Consider the following 18,940-nt stretch of genomic DNA (forward strand, 5'->3'; position numbering starts at 1 on the left):
TTCCTAAGAATTTGAGTCAGGTTTAATGTCATTTATAGCACAAGAACTGTCTTCTGTATCTACGTACACATTCTAATGTCAGTTGTATTTAAATTCTATTGTTTCTGTCCCTTCCGATGCTCTAAAAGAAATGACAGAAGGGAGGTTTAAGAATGTGAAGAGACAGAGCAGAAATACTTTTTTTTTTTTTTTTTTTAAAATGAAGTAAGAATGAAGGAAGGTGAGAGCAAACAAAACTTTAAGAAATTATTGAAGTGCTTGTCATATCCTAAGAAGTGTTATCTTCATTAACACTCTTAATAAAGCATACAATTTATTGCACTTTTGGGAAATTTGCAAAAGCTGCTGACATTAACATGTTGTTTTATGAGTTGCAGATACTAGTAACATGCTTACTGCTAGTTGTTTCATAATTGCTCAGAATCATGTAGTACCTGCCTCTGCAGTCATGAAGCTTCATTTATATCGAATTACGCAATCTGAATACAAGCAAACTGAATGCTGTGGTACTGCACCATTTACAAAAAGTAAAACACATCAGTATGTGAAATACTTGCAGTATTCCTCAATATTATTTAAGTTGAATGATTGTCAGACTTGGGAAAAAGGGTATCTTGTGCAAATTGGTGTATGTGGGATTTGATTTACTGAATAGCTAAGTGCTCTCATGGGTTTATATTTCTACCTAAATTTCAATTTGAAGGCAAAGTCAGATGTTTTTATAACTTTCCTCTTTTGGTGGTGCCACCATCTCTCTCTAGGTATTGCACACTTAATAAGTATTTGGAAAGTTTTCAGTACAAAATAGATTATTTTACCAAACATTTATACATATAAATGTATCCATTTTTCTACTTCAGCATCTATGAAGTCAGGCCCATGACTATATATTTTCTGTCTCTGAAGTCTCGAGGCTTTGTAGAGCCTTGAGTCTCTGAAGTCTCAAGCCTTGCTGAGTAGAAAATCATCCAAAGCTCATCCAGGCTGTATCTTGTGATAAGAAGCTGAATCCATTCTATTGATTCTCTCTACTGGAGTAGTGTCAACCTGCTCCACTAGTCATTCTTGTTTCAACTAGTTATGACCACAGTGACTCTGTAAACTGTTCTTGTCTACTCTTCAGCAAGTATACACATCACATATAAAGATTTGCCCACTTGAAGCTGTCAACAGGAGAGTTTTTAAACAGACCTTCAAGCTTTTCTTCAGTGTTTGAGTGTTACAGAGTAAAAGATCAAGCCCACTCACCTTAGATACACATAGATATAGTTATTATGGCCAGAATTTTTACATAACAAATGTATATTTCTTCCATTTTACATTTTAACCACTTTAAGTGAAATGCCTATAAGCACACCAAAGTAAAAAGTTGTATTGATTCTAAACTGTCCCAGTATTGCCTGTGTCTAGTTGTCTTTTTTTCCCAGTAGAATATTATTTCCATTATTTTATAGGTGTTCATCCTTCTGGTCTTCCTTCCCTTATCTGGGAGAAGTCGCTCCCTTAATTTTTTGTTTGTTTGTTTGTTTGTTTGTTTTAGCGTGCTGTGTAGCCAGTGGAAAGACAAAGATATCTGCAGAAAATTATGTAAACTTTCAGTGAACAGGATCATCCTCTGCACCCCTTATTTCACTGAGCATAAGAGAATCCTAGGGTTATTACAGTTAGGTATCTGAAGTTAGGTGGGATCAATTCAGTTCTAAACGCTAGGCTTTGACTTTTGCCAGTAGGATGAAAGGCCAAACTGTACCTTCTCAGTATATTTTGCTTAATGTTTTGTGGCCAAAGAGGTATACAGGTGGCCTTACAGCTTGTTTATTAAGCCTTATCCATGGTTTTTTTGTCACACTTTATAATTATTTATTTGAAAAGTAGTAGTGTGTGCTTCACTTTGTACATTTTCCAAGCAGTATGCCATCGCTGTCATCCGTAGTTGATGTAGACTGGCAAATCTGTTGTGCTGGCATTGTCTTGGTAGATTCCAAATTCCCATTACCTAGAGTGTGTTCCATATATAATGAGACAAATATCTTCTAATCATCAAGGCAGAAATAAAGCAAAACATCATTACTGATACATAGTTTAATGATCCTTCAGGAAGTGTTACACATACCTGTTCCATGGTCCATCCTCCTTCTCTTTTGCTTCAGGATCTGGAAAACTAAGGTAGACATTGCAGATATTTCATTCTAATTATGTGTTTTGTATTGCCACAATGTAGCACCCTGAGGAGTAGGTGACATGACTATTCTAATTGACTCAAAGGTGATTGTTAATGTACTCATCATCTTCTAAGTGGGGCATAAAGTTTTATGCTTTTCATTAGAGCCAAGGCAACATGCAAACCGTGCACCACCCCATTGCTAACAAGAGTTTTTGAATACATTGTCTCATGTGAAGTACATCAGCGTACAACACAACTCAAAAGAGTAAATATAAATACCATTATGGGGCCCTGTTTTGCAGAATATATTCTGGGTATATCTGTAAAGCTGTGTGTATGTATTCAAGGCTGTGCCTCAATAATGAGATTAGTAAGATTTCTGATCTTCATTAGAGGTCTTGTGAGTCTGTTTGGGTCAGCTGTACAGTTACATGTTGAAATCATACAGAACTGTTTTGGTATTAGTGATCACATAGGATTTACAACCAGAAAAATACAGAGTATTTTTTTCAAGATGAATAATATTTGAAAACTAGAATGAGAATGAAACTATGGTACCTGAAAGTTAGCTTTTATGCTGTAGTTACATTTATTGGTGCAACATTTCTCAACAAGAAGTTTTCCAAACATAGATTGCAAGTAGTTAGCTAAGTAAACTATTTTAGTAGACAGTCTCCCAAGAGTACATTAAGAAAAGTTTTTACTGACCCTCATAGAACCAGTAAACTGTAACTGAGACTGTTATGCTCGATTATGATCCAGATGTGAAATCTGGGTGGTTTTTGCTATCATAAATCCCCTAAAAGATTGCCATGAATTAGAATTTGAAACTTGGAAGAGTTCTAGTAAAATACTCCTTGAAAGAGAAAGGAATATATGAGATTGTGTCTTGTTAACCGGCATATTTTATACAGTTTTTTTCCACACAAAATAGGTAATAGTTATGCATAGTATAACACTTTGGAATGTTGTTTGCTTCAGGTGTCTTGCTGGATTTTCTGGACAGTTTTGTGAAATAGAAGTTAATGAGTGTAATTCATCACCTTGTCTACATGGCTCAACCTGTGAAGATGATATCAATGGATACACTTGTAAATGTCAAAAAGGTAACTGACATCGAACAGAACAATCTTAAAAAATGATATTTTGAATTATCAGTGTTACTACTGAGAAAACTGGTAAATTATATCAAGCACTTTATTTGGATATAACCTCTAAGGTACAAAAAGATTAATTATCTCTTTAAGAAGCTTCTTGAATGAAATTTACAGAGAATTAACTAGTCTAATAAGCATGTTAGAAAGACTTAAAACTAAAACCAGCTCATTGAGTTGAAGAATTATCTAGAACTAAAGGTTTATTATGTACAATCTTTACTAATGTAACACTGACCAAAGCAGTCAAGTGGGCACTGTATAGTGACTACATAATTTAATTAGCTGCAAAATAAGATTGACTGAAAAGAAATTCTGAACATTTTAACTAACATTTATTATTGTTATTATTGTTGTCACACATACACATGCTTATGTCTGCTGGCTGGGATGAAAAGAAATTTTCTGAACAATTATAAACAGAATGAAATCAAGCACTTTCTTAAAAAAGTGGGAGCTGTTTCCTTATGCTGACATAGATCAACTTAAAGAGGTCTTGTGACTTAGGAAAGTATAAGGGGTTTAGTATTTATCCAAAAGCAAAGGTCACAATCAGACTGCATTTTCATGCAATCACAAATTTAAACTGTTTAGGACTACTCACTGTCTCCTGTCATATCTATTAACAAAGAGCCTTTTGTCAACATAAGTAAGTATAAATAACTGCCTTGGAGCGTACTGTTTTATAGTTCAGTTCCCTTAAGAACTGTACTAGTACCTACCACTTGAAACTTTAATTTTTCAGTTTGTCTGTTGTTTCCTGTTGTAATACACACCTGCACTGCTGAATGCTTTCTTTGGTTGTACTGATCCAAGTTTTATTAGTGATTGTTTTAGAGATTATTTAGATATATTCTGGAGGATAAATATTCTGTTCATCTATGATATCTTCATACATCTGATCTGCTTATTCTCTTTGTATTGAGTTATGTTTACCTTGTTGGTTTTGATTTACAAGCAGTAAGATCTTGCTAAACTCTAAAGGCAAGTGACCGTATATGTCACAAAAAATGCACAAAACTTTTCTGCAGTCTTTTTAGCAAACTGTTCATATACTTTTGGCATATATTTATGTGGTTATTATTCATAAAAAAGAAAAAATAATGAATTAAATATTAATAAAATCATACTTTATTTTACATATTTTTTTTCATTCTGAGATGTCCCTAGTGCCGTTAACAACTGTATGTAAGAGTTTTACAATAAAAGTATGCAAGACACTGAAGCAAGAGAGAGCGTGTGCGCGTGTGCACATGTACATGCACTTAATCAGAGTCAATATGAACAGTTAATTCATTCATTTAAGCAGTACGGATGAATGATATTCTAATGTGTAAGACTTGGAGTATCTTTGACTTACTAGGGCCTAGTTAATTTTAGGACTAAGTGGCTTACAGATTAGTATTTTTATAGCAACTTTGCTTTTTATGTCAAAGAGACTCAGTAATCTAGAGAGATGCTATACTCCTGATGTATGAACCATTGGATGCTATACTCCTGATGTATGAACCATTGAGTGAAAAATTTCTGGACTTTACTATACAGAAGGTCAGAATTCATTCATGATAATAAAGGTCCCTTCTGATCTTGAAAGTCTGAGTCATGACCTACCTCGAGTACGATATATCTTTTTCCTCTCAGCACAGTTACACAATGGAAATTGAACATGGATAAAAATGTATGTCCCCTGACTCTTATCTGGTACTGCATATGGCCATATACCACTTCACAATACAGATGACTTGAATGTAAAATACATACTTTTTAATAATTAAAGTGCCTTCTTATACTTTAATAATTACTCACACAGAATATCTTTCGAGTTCACAATTTTTCTTCTTTTTCTTAAAGCTATCAATATTTTAAAATTATTTAATAATAATTTGATTATAGACATTTAAAAATTCCTTGCCAGCCAAGGAGCGTAACTGCTCTCTCTATGCAACTGCACACGGAAATGGTTGGTGTAAGTAGAATAAGCTTCTGTGGGGCCTTGGAACTCACTTTTGCTAACATGTTCTAAACACCTTTCAACCCAAGTATAAGCTGCCTTTGGTTTAAGTTTATTCTAATAATAGCACTCATTAGTAGGGGTGAAAGATCTCTACATTATTTCTCCACCAGGAAAAGACACAGTGAAGGAACCACATGCATTAGATGTATGCATGATGGTGACATATCTTCATTTTTTAAATTAATATGACATTTTCAAATGTTACTTGAGTCTTTGAAACAGCTGAAGAGTTGAGAAGCTACACCTGAGAAAAGGAGTGAATTTGGAGAGGCAGGGGAGGGGGAACGTCTGGGAGCAATAAGCTTTTTGGAAATTTACACAACTGAAGAAGGGGATTAGAAGATAAATAAAAAATATCCTCCAGAGACAGAAAGTAGAAATGCTTGGAACAAATCTGCTTTTGTTGCAGGCTACTACTATTCGCATATGATAGGTCTTGGATTTCTCTGCTAAGCTTCACCTATATAGAAATACGGAGATGGGATTGAATATTTTTGGACCTGTAAAGGCAACTACAGGAAAGAACTTCCCAAAAGGCAGAAAGACAGAGATATCCAGCAATGGATCCACAGTTGTAACGTAATGAAATGAGAAAGGGATAGTAGCAAGACAGAACAAACAAGGCAGATGATTTCAGCTTTCCAAAAAACTCCAGAGAATAAAATAAAGCATGTGATGACAGCATGTGATACCAGAAAAGGGAATTGATTTAGCTGTGACAGATCCATTCTGCAATGGATCATGAATTTTGTCAGCTATTGTCCCGGTAGCAGGCCCCATGCCCTTAGAATAGATGCACGTTCAGGATCCGTGGATGCAGCTGCAGGCTGTTCAGGTGCAGAAGCAGCACAGAGAGATGTAAACTGTATTCTAACAGCATCTCAGACAGCTCAAAAGCAACAACAGCAGTCATTGGAACTAATAGCAGCCTCACAGCTGAAGTCTTCAGCTGGGGCAGGCTGCACTTCTACCAGGGCAGCTAAATCGGGACCCAAATTACCCTGGTGGGTCCATTTGATGCATGCTCTGAGGCAAATGCAGGACAGAGCCAACTAGATTTATATCAGCTGAGGAATGCTGGAGTTTTTGGGCGCTGTGGGGTTTTGTCTGTTTGTTTGTTTAGAAATGGGAAAAATTATTTGAATAAATAACAAATCTGTAATGGTAATGGACGTATCATGGCAGAAGATATGCTGTTCTTCAATAACTAGCCATGTTTTACAAAATCCTGGGTTTGTATTTACAAAGCAAATGGTCTACTTCCAGTCCTGCTTAACCTCCAATGTGCAAGTTCAAGACGGGCTCCAATTACATGCTCTAAGAACCTGGTCCAGATCAGGTTTTGGCTTCTAATTTATGGGTGTGCTTAGTTGTAAAGGGTATTTTGCTAAGACACATGTATTAACAAAAATGTCAGTAATCTGACTATTGAAGTATAAGAAGATAGTATTCTGATGGTATTCAAACACAAAACTGTATTTGCTTAGAAATTCTCCTCCTCATTGATCTGGTACAGTAATCTGTTTCAGAGTTTCTCATTTAAACTTTATCCCTTTACTTCATTTGTGTAACTGTAAACTATTTTCATCTATCTAAACCTCCAGTTTTCCTTCCCCCAGTGTGGCAATACTGCACAAGTTTAATGAATGGGATAAAAAGGTCAAAAATTAATATAGACAATGCCATGCTTTTTCAGTTTAAATTTTGGAAAAAAAATACGGCCTTGCATGTTGCACTATATAGATCTGGAATGAGATAAGAGTTTTTAGGGAGTGTTTTACCCTTGCTAATTCTTGGCCACAAGAGAGAACACAATACAGATAATTCTGTAGGTGAAGGGCAGCCTATCAAGTCACCTAATTCAGTAATGAGAGAACATATTCAGGTTTTACTGTTGTTTGCTTTCTTACGTCTCTACAGAAATAGAAGTTGGCAAATACTAACTTCCCTAACAGATGTTCAGTAAAGTATAATTGTAAAGTCCATATAGTTTCAATTGTGTTTGTTTATTGCTAAACTATTTTCTTTTTTCTACTTTGAAAAAGCATAGCCCAAACTAGATCATAACCAGTCTGTATTATATATTTATATATACAGGTGAGGACTGAATATAGTTACCCATAGGCTGGTTTTTTTTGATTGACACTCAATAGATGTATTTAGATTTTAATTGGTCTTCAGTTTTTGTTGGTTTGGTTTTTTCCTATCAGGATGGGAAGGCCTCCATTGTGAGCTGGATGTTGATGAGTGCATATCCAACCCCTGCATACATGGCATCTGTGTTCAGAAGGACCCCAGCCTTGGTTATTCCTGCTTCTGCAAGCCAGGATTTGTGGTGAGATGCTGCTGCCATTCTTTCTTCTCTTTCCTGTAACCTGAGTATTTGTTGTTGCACAGAAAATACTGTATGTAATCCCTTTTCTTTTTAATCTTACTTGGATAAAATCTGACCTTTCTGAAAAATTCAGTATTTTAATAACCTTTATTTGAGTTGTGGGGTTTTTTTCTTTGGTTGGTTTTGGTTTTGTTTTACTAACAGAAGCTCTAACATTCCAAAGAAATAGTTACCTAATATCCACAAAAGTGGAAAAGTGTAAGTGTATAATGGCTTTGTCAGTTGTCAGAGTAGGTTTTGTTGGTTTTTTTTTACATAACCAATTAATATTTCTATTTCACATGCCAGTTAATATTTTTACATACTAAGGTAACTCAAACTTGAAAGTATTGCATACAGACGGATATTTTGAAAACCAGTTCCCTGAAACTAAATCATTTGATTCCTTTGAATGCTTGACCCTATGGGCTTTGGTCCTATGTTTTGTGGTCTCTGCTTAATTTACCAAAAGAGTCTTTCGAGGGTGGCTAAATGCCAGTGCTGTATTTGTCTAAGGTTGACGTTTCCATGCAGCCACCACCTTTTTATGACAGTTCTTTCTGTAGTTGAAGACATGCAGTTGGCACCTACAAATCGGACTTGTGCTTTACCTTGTTACACTTCAGGTTTAACTTAATAGTATCAAAGAATGGTTTGGGGTAAGTAACAAGGAGAGAAAGGAGTACATGATTTACAGATTATTTTTTTTCTTATTTCAGTAATTCTTATTTCTACATCTCCAAGCTTGACATTATTTGAATACTTTTTCTTTATAAATTATGACAGTGTTGCTTATTTTAGTATCTACGCACCACTTCTTTGGCGTATTTACATCTGTAAAATAGAAGGAACAGATAACTGCAAGTAAGATTCAGATTTACCTTCTTTGATTCTCTGCAACCAAGTCAAAAAAATTAGTACCTTTTCAGATGTTAGCTAGTTCAGGGCTTCTTTCTATAGCAGAAGATTCTAATTTATGTTCAATGAGGGAAAAACTAATGAAATAAAATTTCCAATAAAATGGAAAAATAAGTTTTTCTAAAGTGAAAAAGCCCTTCTGTCTTCAGTTCTTCTTAGTTGCTGTATTAATCTCTGACCCATACTGATACTCTCAAGGAGATCCCCAGTACATACTAGCACAAGTTAAGGAGCACAAGTGTCAAGTGGGCTGCTCCACAAGGGAAAGCAGGCCAGGAGCCGAGGATAGCAGCAGGGTAGGCAGGGGCAATGACCTTGCAGGCAGGGGGTGGAGCCCTACAGTACCCAAACAAGGATAGTAAAGCAAGACCAGTGATGATGGTAACCATCCAAAAGGTTCTTCCAGAAGTCCAGGTACTGCCAGGCAAGTCCATGACCACAAAGCAGGTCTAACGTTAAGCCAGGAAGTCAAGGCAGCAAGGCAAGCATGAGATCAACAAAGTGTTGGGCTTACTATAGCAGGCTTTAGCTTTATTGTAAGCCCAGTCAAGGACCAAAGGCAGGGCCTGATCTTAAATGCAGCTTCTGAGCTCAGGTATGAGGATCCCACGAGACATCTCTCACATCTTTTCCACAGCTTGGCTCTTTTCACCACAGGTGGATCCAAGGTTGCACAGCTGCCACCATATCAAGGCTGACCTTGAGCACAGGGAGCTGAACCTGTGGATGTGAAGGAAGAAGTTGCAGAGGTGGACTGCAGAAAATTAGGAGGCTGATGAGCGCTTTGACAAAAACATTTTCAAGTCTGAAATACCAGAGGACTGTTGTGTTAATGCTTTTATCCCAGGACATTTCTAAGTCCTTCTTCACACACATGCTCCTAAACATTCAGAGTAGAACTTCCAGTTCTAACCAAACTTCATAGCAAGTCGTCCATCATTAGTAGTAAATGAGGAAAGAGTTGTCTTCTGTGTGTGGTACAAACATGGCACTAAATAATAAAAGACTTTATAGGTTACCTTTACAGGTAACTGAAACTGCAATATTTTCAGGAAGTTTACACCCATTTCCAGAATAAAAGGTTATAAGTTCCTTGAGTCTGAATCCATATTTGCCACAATCCAAAAATGAAAAAAGTATTCAAAGTAACCTTGTTAACCTCAATGTAACCGTAAGTCTTTCCCAGGCTCAGAGGACTCATTATATATGAACCCAGCAGTGGGAAGGCATCCCTGGGTTGTTAGGGGTTTTTTTGGCTAGGACTCATGGTGTTAATGAGAATGAGAAAAAGTGAATACCCCTGCATTCTAGATTAGAGACTAACAGTTCCACCAACTTCCCCATTGTTCCTTCCCTATGTGCTTACAATGCAGAATCACTGTTCTAGGACCAGTAGGTTCTTTATTTATGTAAGATTTCCCTATATAAATTGACACAGAAAGGATTGTGTGGAGGCAGGGATTTTCTCCAGATGAAGTGAACTTTTCTCAAATTCCTCGGGGGAATAATAGAGGGAGGATAAAGGTGGGTTTGAATGTGACAGTGGATTCATATCTCTCTTGTGCTGGGAAGCCCAGAACTAAATGCAGTATTCCAGGTGTGACATCAGCAGTGCTGATTAGATGTGAGCAATCACCTCCCTCAACCTGTTGACAGTGGTTTTCCTAATGCAGGCCAGGATTCTGTTGGTCTTCTTTGCTACAAGTGCACATTGCTGGTTTGTGCAATTTGTCATCCACCCAGACCCCTAGGTCCTTCTTCAAAATTGCTTTCCAGTGTGTCAGGCCTGGGCATGTACTGGTGAATGGGATTATTCCACCCCAGGTGCAAGACTGTGCGGCAAATGAAGAGACGGGACGCAGCTTGATGCAAGCAAATGTCAATTTATTGTACAGAAGCACGAGTTTATATACACTTTCAGAAGCTGCGCGTTTTAAACAGATTGGTTCTTGAAGCTAAGCATTGCATACTAGGCAATCCCTGATTGGTGGTTAACTACCAGCAATTAACAGCAAGGTGTTACCTTTCCTTGGCACCATCCTTGGCACCATCCGTCCCCCACTCCCCTGTGCTCTGTAAACACGTCTCATCATGTTAATTGTTGTCTAGACAAGCTCGAGCACATTCCCCTCAGCTGATTGCCATGCATGGTCCTAGTTTCCAGCCCGCTCCTGCAAGACTGCACTTCCCTTTACTGAATTTCTTGAGGTTTCTGTTACCACACTTCTCCAGTCTCTTGAGGTCAGTATAAATGGCAGCAAACTCATCTAGCATATCAGTAGCTCCTCCCAGTTTTGTATCATGTGAAAACTTGCTGAGAGTGCACTCTGTTCCATCATCCTTTACTGAAGAACTTAGTATTGGACCTAGTATGAGCCCTTGAGGTACATCATTAATGACTGGCCTCTAGAAGGGCTTCATACTGCTGATCATTGAACACAGCTCTTTGAGCCTGGCAGTTCAGCCAGTTTTCAGTCCATCTCACTGTCTACTCATCTCGTCCATACTTTTCAGCTTATCTGTGAGGGTGTTATGGCAGGAAGAGTTGAAAATGTCACTAAGATGAGACAGTTAACATCCACTGCTCTACCCTCATCCAATAACCAGTCATCTCTTCATAGAGGGCTATCTGACTGGTAAAGCACTGTTTCCCCTTCATAGCTCCATGCCAACTATTCTTAATCAACCTCTTGTCCTTCCTGTGCCAAGAAATAGTTTCCAGGTGCCATTGCTTCATCAGCTTCCCAGGAACTGAGGTGAAGCTGACTGGCCTGTAGTTCCCTGGATCTTCATTCTTGCCCTTCCTGAAGACAGGAGCAACATATGCTTTCTTCCAGTCACCAGGAATTCCTCCCAGTTGCAGTGACTACTTGCCTACAATTTTGTAAAATCTGTATTTTACCATAAGGGCTTGGTAGGTTGAAAATGGATTTTAATATTGCATATAATCTGACTAAATTTACTCACAGACTACTCTAAGAAGGAACAGACTAGCCCATAAGAATGAATACAATTTTTTTGTAGGGTGCTTTTTACAGAGTACAGTGGGTACCATTGATACTTCCCCACAGTCCATAGCAACTGCTCTCTTGTCTTCAGAAGCAGGCTGGCATTCGAAACAAGGTCAGGTGATGACAAAGGTTATATCAGTTGAGGGACACAGTCTTTTTATATGGAAAACAGTCAGACCCTCATGTTAAAATGATCTCATTTTGTTCATTAAATATTTATATTTATCCTGCATGAACAACTGTAATGGAGAAGATCAATTACACTGGTTTTTTTTAATTAATTCCTCACAAAAAAAAAAAAAAAAGTCTTCTGAATACCAAATAAAGCCATCAGAGAGGAAGCTTAAAATTTGTATAAAGAAATTATTTCAGTGTAAAATTAATTGGTATAAGTCAGTGTTGCGTGATACAGTAGATACCAAAAGTACAAGTAAGTCCAAAAATGGGTTAAAAGGAGGACGGTTTCATTGTTATTCAGATTGATCTTCTGAATGTTACCCTGGCTTAGGGAGTCTTTGAATTACTTATTGCCAGAAGTTGGAATGGTATGTTTGGTGAATTATCAGATGCAAAGTCTGCTTGTTTTCTTCCTGTATTCTTCCCCAAGTACTCATTAATAGCTCACTGATTATGGAATTAGATTGACCCATGGTGGCAGCTGTTCTATTAGTACATAGCTTGGGTGTTAACTGTACAGTATGTTGCAGAAGTCCTTACAGAAGAAAATGTGTCAAACCTTTGATGTAGCTGGCATTTAAGATGTTTTGTCTTTGCTTTTATTCCATTAATCACTGTTCCATCTTCAGTCACTCATATTTCACTATGATTTGGGAAGTCCATAGCAGAGAAGGAAAACATGGGGAAAAACCCAGAACAGTGTTCAACATACCTGTCTTCAGTATGGAAGATAGGGAGTTAGGGTCTAAACAACTCGGGATGTGTATTTGGTAGGCCCTGGAAGGGTTCTGGTTCCTAACAGTGAGTCAGTGTGGGCAGGAAACAGTGAAACTCAGAAAAATAAGTATTCAAGAACTCCCATCTACAGTGTGTGTAAAGCAAACTTTCTATATTCTATGTATGCTATGCTAGCTGAAAGATGGATCATGAAGTTTCCCATAAATTTTCAGAAGAAAAGCATAGCCAGTGGTATATGCAATAAATGTTTACTTTTTAAATGGAAACATCTATAGACACAAACCTACTTCTAAATAAAAATCTGCACAACCTAAACGATTCTATGAGTCTATGATCTCCCTGCATGGAAACTGTTTTCAGACACTTTCAAGGCTATCAAATTTATCTATAACTGTTTCATGTACCCTTCATGCTCAGTGGAGGTTATCCACATCTGCTTTGTTTCTGTGAGTGATAAAATCACAATCAAATGCTCTTCACCATTACACGTAGTGGTAATAAAAATGCACTGATTTGTCACAGGGAAAGTCAGAATGAAATACAAGCTTTATAGGGTTAAGAAAGCTTATTAGACAGAAATCTTACTCAAACTGATAATTTGTGCTATGTATGGAATCAGAAAGCAAGGAGGAAATTTTTTATCACTGTATGGAAATCTGACATATTAATTGTTCTGCTGGTCCTTCATCCTTTCGAATACCAATAGAGTGAGTAATGTTGTAAGATGCCATGAATTTACCAGATAGCTCATCTGCTTGCTAAAACAAATTAAGAACTTGATTGAAACAATCACTGGTGTATCTAAATCATTCAACCCCCTCCCCCAATTTAACCTTTTCCATTTTAAACACTGAATGACTTAAACTACTTTTAAGAAAAGTAATTTTGGTTTCTATGTCAGCATTTCTGCCTCTTTCTCTCTTGCACCTCCTATGGTTTCCTAATATCATAAATGGATTTAATAGAGTTGATAGACATCTCAGAAAATGTAAGTTGCTTCAAGTTCTGTGTAAGTAGCTAGCCAGGTAGACCAGAGACACTAAGCATCTCAGAAGATGGAAACATAAGAGGGAAAGTGTGCAATGAGCACATACTTACTGAGCACTAGAGAATTTACTTGGGTTTTCTTACACGTGTCACGGTTGCAGAAGATTCAGTTGGAAGTTGTATCATGATGATTTGTTGTCAGAGATGCATGTCTTTCAGGGTGGGCATATTTTAATATACATGTTAAACGGTGCATATTCTCTATGCATATTTTAAATAGCTATCCAGATGTGTAGGATCCTTCTAGATTATTCAAGTTAGCTGTATCTCTTCGCATAGCCCATTAGTTCATTACAACAGCAGTGGAAATAAAATGAACCCAGGCCTGGCTTCAGCTTTTATTTATTTCACACTTCAAGAATGCATTTAATTCACGTAATTATTGCTTATTGTTAAAGAATTGCATTATTTCTTGACTTTTTTACAGACCACTGAACGTGAAAATTTTTAATTTATTACTAGGAAGAATATTTCAGGCTTCCCAAGAATTGTTAGTCCTGTTAAAAAATAAAAAGGGAGTGCCAGGTCTAATTTAAGACTGCCACTGCATTTTTTTCTTCCTAAGAGTTTTCTATGAACTTAATGTATTAACAAGGTGCTGTGTGAAGATTTGGTAGCAACAGATAATAAATACTGAGTTTCAGTGTATGAAAAGAAAGAACATTAACTTAACAATCAGAACAAACCATAGGATTTCAGAGCTAAGACCACATACTAACTGAAGATTATCATTTAAACCAGTTTTTATTACTGGTATCAATACTCTGATACACTGTAGTTACAAATCTGTGGGGAAATTATTGATGATTTTTAATACTAATAGTCAAAATAACAGTTAAAATTTAAAATGTACAACTATTACTATTAAAGTAGTTAAGCAATGTGTGGACAGCTTAATTTAAGCAAACAACATTTTAGAAACAAAAGAAAGCACTAATTTGAACTAATGTGGCTATGAAATGCAAATTGCCTTTAATAAATGGCTTTTTAAAAATTCTCTTTCAGGGAGGAAGCTGTGAGCTTAATTACAATGATTGCCTTATACAGTCCTGCTCCACTGGATTTCTTTGTGTTGATGGAATAAACAATATCACCTGTTTACCTACTATCCCCCAAAGCAAGAAAACTGTCACTGAAGTGGCTGAAGTGATTCCTGCTGAGATTTTAGACAATGACCTTCCATCAGCCCTGGCTGTGTCTATGGAACTTTGGTCGAAACATGCTTCTCCTGACTTTCATACAAGAGAAGTGTTCCAAGGTATGTAGAAAAAGCAGCTTGAGTGACACATATATCAAACTTCTTTCCACATTAGTGCTTTTCAAATGGTAAGACTACTATGTATTACTTTTCTTCTTAATGTTGTTTTCTACTTCCTGTACTACCTTCTATTTGATTTAATCCATCCTCCTTTCTGAATTGCATTTATATATAACTTGAAAATTGCTCTTTTCTCTCAAAAGATTTTTTTCCCAGCATCTGACACATCCAGTAACAAAACCTGCACTTTTGTCTTAGCTGGTTTTGTTTGCTTTGCTGGACTGTACAATTTCATATGCCTCATATTGTGTTCAGCAATCTCTGACCCTAATGCCAATCTTCCCTTCTTGACTAGTCAGCAGCAGAAAGAAAGGTAATTTGCCTTGCTGAATGGGGAATTTGGTTTTCCTTTCCTAGTTCACATGCTTTTTGAGTGCTTCCTTTTCTGTGCATCCAGATGATTTTTCACTAAAAATATCTGGAACAAGCCTCTCAACACCTCTGCCATTCTAACAGTTCATAGTGATGTTTTTGGGAAGCCAAAAATTGCCTATCCTGTTATTTTTAAAATATATCAAGAAAAGTCTACACTAGCAGAAATACAACATTTTATTTTGAAGATTGTACCTTCATTGTGGCCTTTTCATTTTACTAAAGCTAGTATTATACAGATAGCATGTGCATATGGCATCCTCTTCACAGTTAGTTTCAGGATTTTTTGCTTATATACTCTTTCAAAGTAATTACTGGTATAAGAAATAAGCCAGGAGTACTGTTTTTTAATTTGGGTAAATGAGTTTTACTGAATTTTTGATTTCTTTACTGGCTAGTATTTGGGGATATACCTAAGCTTTTGTTGCATTCTTAATAGATAATATTCCTTCATGATGTAAGCAATGACACTGAGTGAAATGCAGTTAGTAAATGCAGTTACCTCTGTATATCTTTCACAGTGTTATGTCAGCTAGTTTGTTGATGTTCTCAGTGGGTGACATCTGTAATACATTCATTTTGTATTGATTCACAGAAGCAGTTTGATTTAGAAAATTTAATAATTCTGTTCCGAGCAGTGCCACTTGTTCTGATGCTAACCCTCATAGAGAATATGAGTAATGGGAGGTTTGCATTTATTCAACTTTTGAGGTCGCTAAAACTGTTTGTACACTTTCATTAAGAGTATGATTTGCAGTTTTATTTGTCTGCTGTATAATACACTGGTAAGACTAAATGAAGTTTTGGTGGCCATGTGATTTGCTGCACACTCAGACCAGGGCCAAAGCTGGTTGGTTTTTTTTTCTTTTCTCTTATGTAGTGTTTTTTTTTTGTTTTGTTTTCTGGGGTTTGTTTTGTTTGTTTTAGGGTTTTTGTGGCGGCAGAGTTGTGGTGGTGGTTTTGTTGTTGTTGGATATTTTTTTTTGTGTTCTACACGTTTGTTCTTAAAGGTCTGAAAAAGGCAGGTATTTTCAGCTGTGGGATACCTCTAACCACTGATTTGGCTAAACTGAACTATGGACTGGGAAGACTAATTGCCGCTGGAGAGTCTTCAACAATATTCAGGGTAGCAACCTCAACAGATGTTCCCTCTTCACACTTTCTTAGTTCTGATGTTCAGGTCTCAGTAAAATTAAAGTCTAATATCACACCTGTACCATATGTGGCCACTGATGCTTCCACAGATTACTTCCATAGATTTAAGGTCAGTACCTTTTCCCCAGCCCAATTATGATACAAGCTCATTTATCACTAGTATCTTAATGACACTTTCTGTTTTCCCAGCATAAGTCTCATCATTACAGCAGCACCAGACTGTTGCTTTATCTGCCACAGACATGAGTTCAGTAATTAGTAACATAACAAGAGCTGAAATAGAATTAAAATAGCGAGTCATTACTCTCCTGTGGATTACAGTTTACAACTGATTCTGCAAACGCAACTTCAGTTCTCTCCTGGTTGCCTTGAAAGAGTCCTGAAGAACTGTCTAGTGTCTTTTCAGCATAAGAAGATCAGTGAAGATTACAAAGTCATTCAATAATTTCCCATTTCCCTACTAAGGTATATATTTAAAAACAGATACATTTCCTTATTTTGTTAGTTGGTCATGAAACTCAAATGCAAACATCTCTTCCTAGTGAATAACTGGCTATTACTGTTTCATCCATCAGCAAGAGACTCACAAACATCAAATCACAGTCTGCTGATTCTTAAGTGAGTTAAGCCAAATATGTGCACCATGTTCTATGACTGGAATAAAACTGATGAATTCTCAGACCAAGTTCTGCGTAGCAAACAGTCCCCAATTTTATGAGATGTTTTGGATGAACTCAGTGATACTAACCAGCTGGTACACACTAATAGGAGCTACTGCTATTACTTCTGGATATTTATCTTTTTTCATCTAGTGAAATAACATCATCAGTGGAATTCACAGAACTGTCATACTCGCATCCCATTACAGGAAATACACACACATCTCTGATAGAACTGTCTGCTCTGCCTTTTTCTTCACAAGAATCAGATATTCATGTTCCATGTTTTGATTCATATTGTCTGACTATTTTTCCTTCAGAGACCATGTCTTTATAATCATATCATAGAATGGTTTGGATTGGAAAGGACCTTAAAGATCATCTACTTTCAACACCTCTGCCATGGGCAGGGACACTTTCCACTAGATCAGGTTGCTCAAAGCCCCATCCAACCTGGCCTCAAACACTTCCTGGAATGGGGCTTCCATAACTTCCTGGGCAACCTGTTCCAGAGCGTCATCACCCTCACAGTAAAGACTTTTTTCCTGATATCTAATCTAAATCTACTCATTTAATTTAAAACCAGTACCCCACATCCTATCACAACAGGCCCTAGTAAAAGTTTGTCCCCGTCTTTCTGAGAAGTACCCTTTAAGCAATGAAAGGCTGCTATAAAGTCTCCCCAAAGCCTTCTCTTCTTGAGGCTGAACAACCCCAACTCTCTCAGCCTTTCTTCATAGGAGAGGTGTTCCAGCCCTCTGATAATCTTCATGCCCCTCCTCTGCTGTCACTTCAACAGATCCAGGCCCTTCTGATGTTGGGGGACTCTAGAGCAGAATGCAGTTCTCCAGGTATGGTCTCACAAGAGTGGAGTAGAGAGGAAGAATCACTGCTTTTGACTTGCTGGTCATGCTTCTTTTGATGCAGCCCAGGATTTGGTTGACTTTATGCGCTGCAAGCACACATTGCTGGGTCACGTTGACCTTCTTGTCCACCAGCCCCGCCCCAAGTTCCTTTTCGTCAGGGCTGCTCTCAATCCATTCTCCACCCAGCCTGTACTTGTTCTTGGAATTGCCCCGACCCACATGCAGGACCTTGCACTTGGCCTTGTTGAACTTCACGAGGTTCGCACAAGCCCACATCTCAAGCCTGTCAGGGTTCCACTGGATAATATACCTTTCCTCCAGCATGTCAACCACACCACTCAGCTTGATGTCAGCAAACATGCTGAGGGTGTACTCAATCCTACTGTCCATATTGGCAGCAAAGATGTTTAACAGCACTGGTCCCAGTACAGACCCCTGAGGAACATCACTAGTCATCAGTCTTTACTTGGACATTGAGCTGTTGAGCACAATTCTTTGAGTGTGACCATCCAGCCAATTCCTTATCCACCAAGTGATCCCACCCTCAAATCCATGTCTCTCCAGTTTAGAGACAAGGATTTTGTGTGGGACAGTGTCAGAAGCTTTGCACAAGTCTAAGTAGATGATGTCAGTCACTCTTCCCTGATATGTCACCACTGTAACCGTACCATAGAAGGTCACCAAATCTGTCAGGCACGATTTGTCCTTAGTGAAGCCATATTGGCTGTCACCAATCACCTTCTATTTTCCATGTGCCGTAACATAGTTTTCACGAGTATCTGCTCTGTGATCTTTCTGGGCATAAAGGTGAGACTGACTGGCCTCGAATTCTCTAGGTCTTCCTTATTTCCCTTTAAAAAAAATCTTATGTTTCCCCTTTTCCAGTCAGTGGGAACTTCGCTGGAGTGCCATGACTTCCCAAATATGATGGATAGTGGTTTAGCCACTTCATCCACATAATCATCATTTTCAT

At 37.5% G+C, this 18,940-nt stretch overlaps 1 protein-coding gene across 1 annotated transcript in view; it reads left to right on the top strand.

Annotated features, from left to right (window-relative positions):
• The window catches only part of EYS (eyes shut homolog), an 872,029-nt gene that overhangs the window by 466,871 nt on the left and 386,218 nt on the right, over positions 1 to 18,940 (top strand). The window contains exons 29-31 of the mRNA XM_056343434.1: positions 3,146 to 3,270; positions 7,543 to 7,667; positions 14,603 to 14,855. Of these exons, the coding sequence (XP_056199409.1) occupies positions 3,146 to 3,270; positions 7,543 to 7,667; positions 14,603 to 14,855 (503 nt within the window). The remainder of the gene's footprint in view (positions 1 to 3,145; positions 3,271 to 7,542; positions 7,668 to 14,602; positions 14,856 to 18,940) is intronic.

This window comes from Falco biarmicus, chromosome 6 (assembly GCF_023638135.1).
Source record: "Falco biarmicus isolate bFalBia1 chromosome 6, bFalBia1.pri, whole genome shotgun sequence".
In the NCBI taxonomy this organism is placed as follows: Eukaryota; Metazoa; Chordata; class Aves; order Falconiformes; family Falconidae; genus Falco; species Falco biarmicus.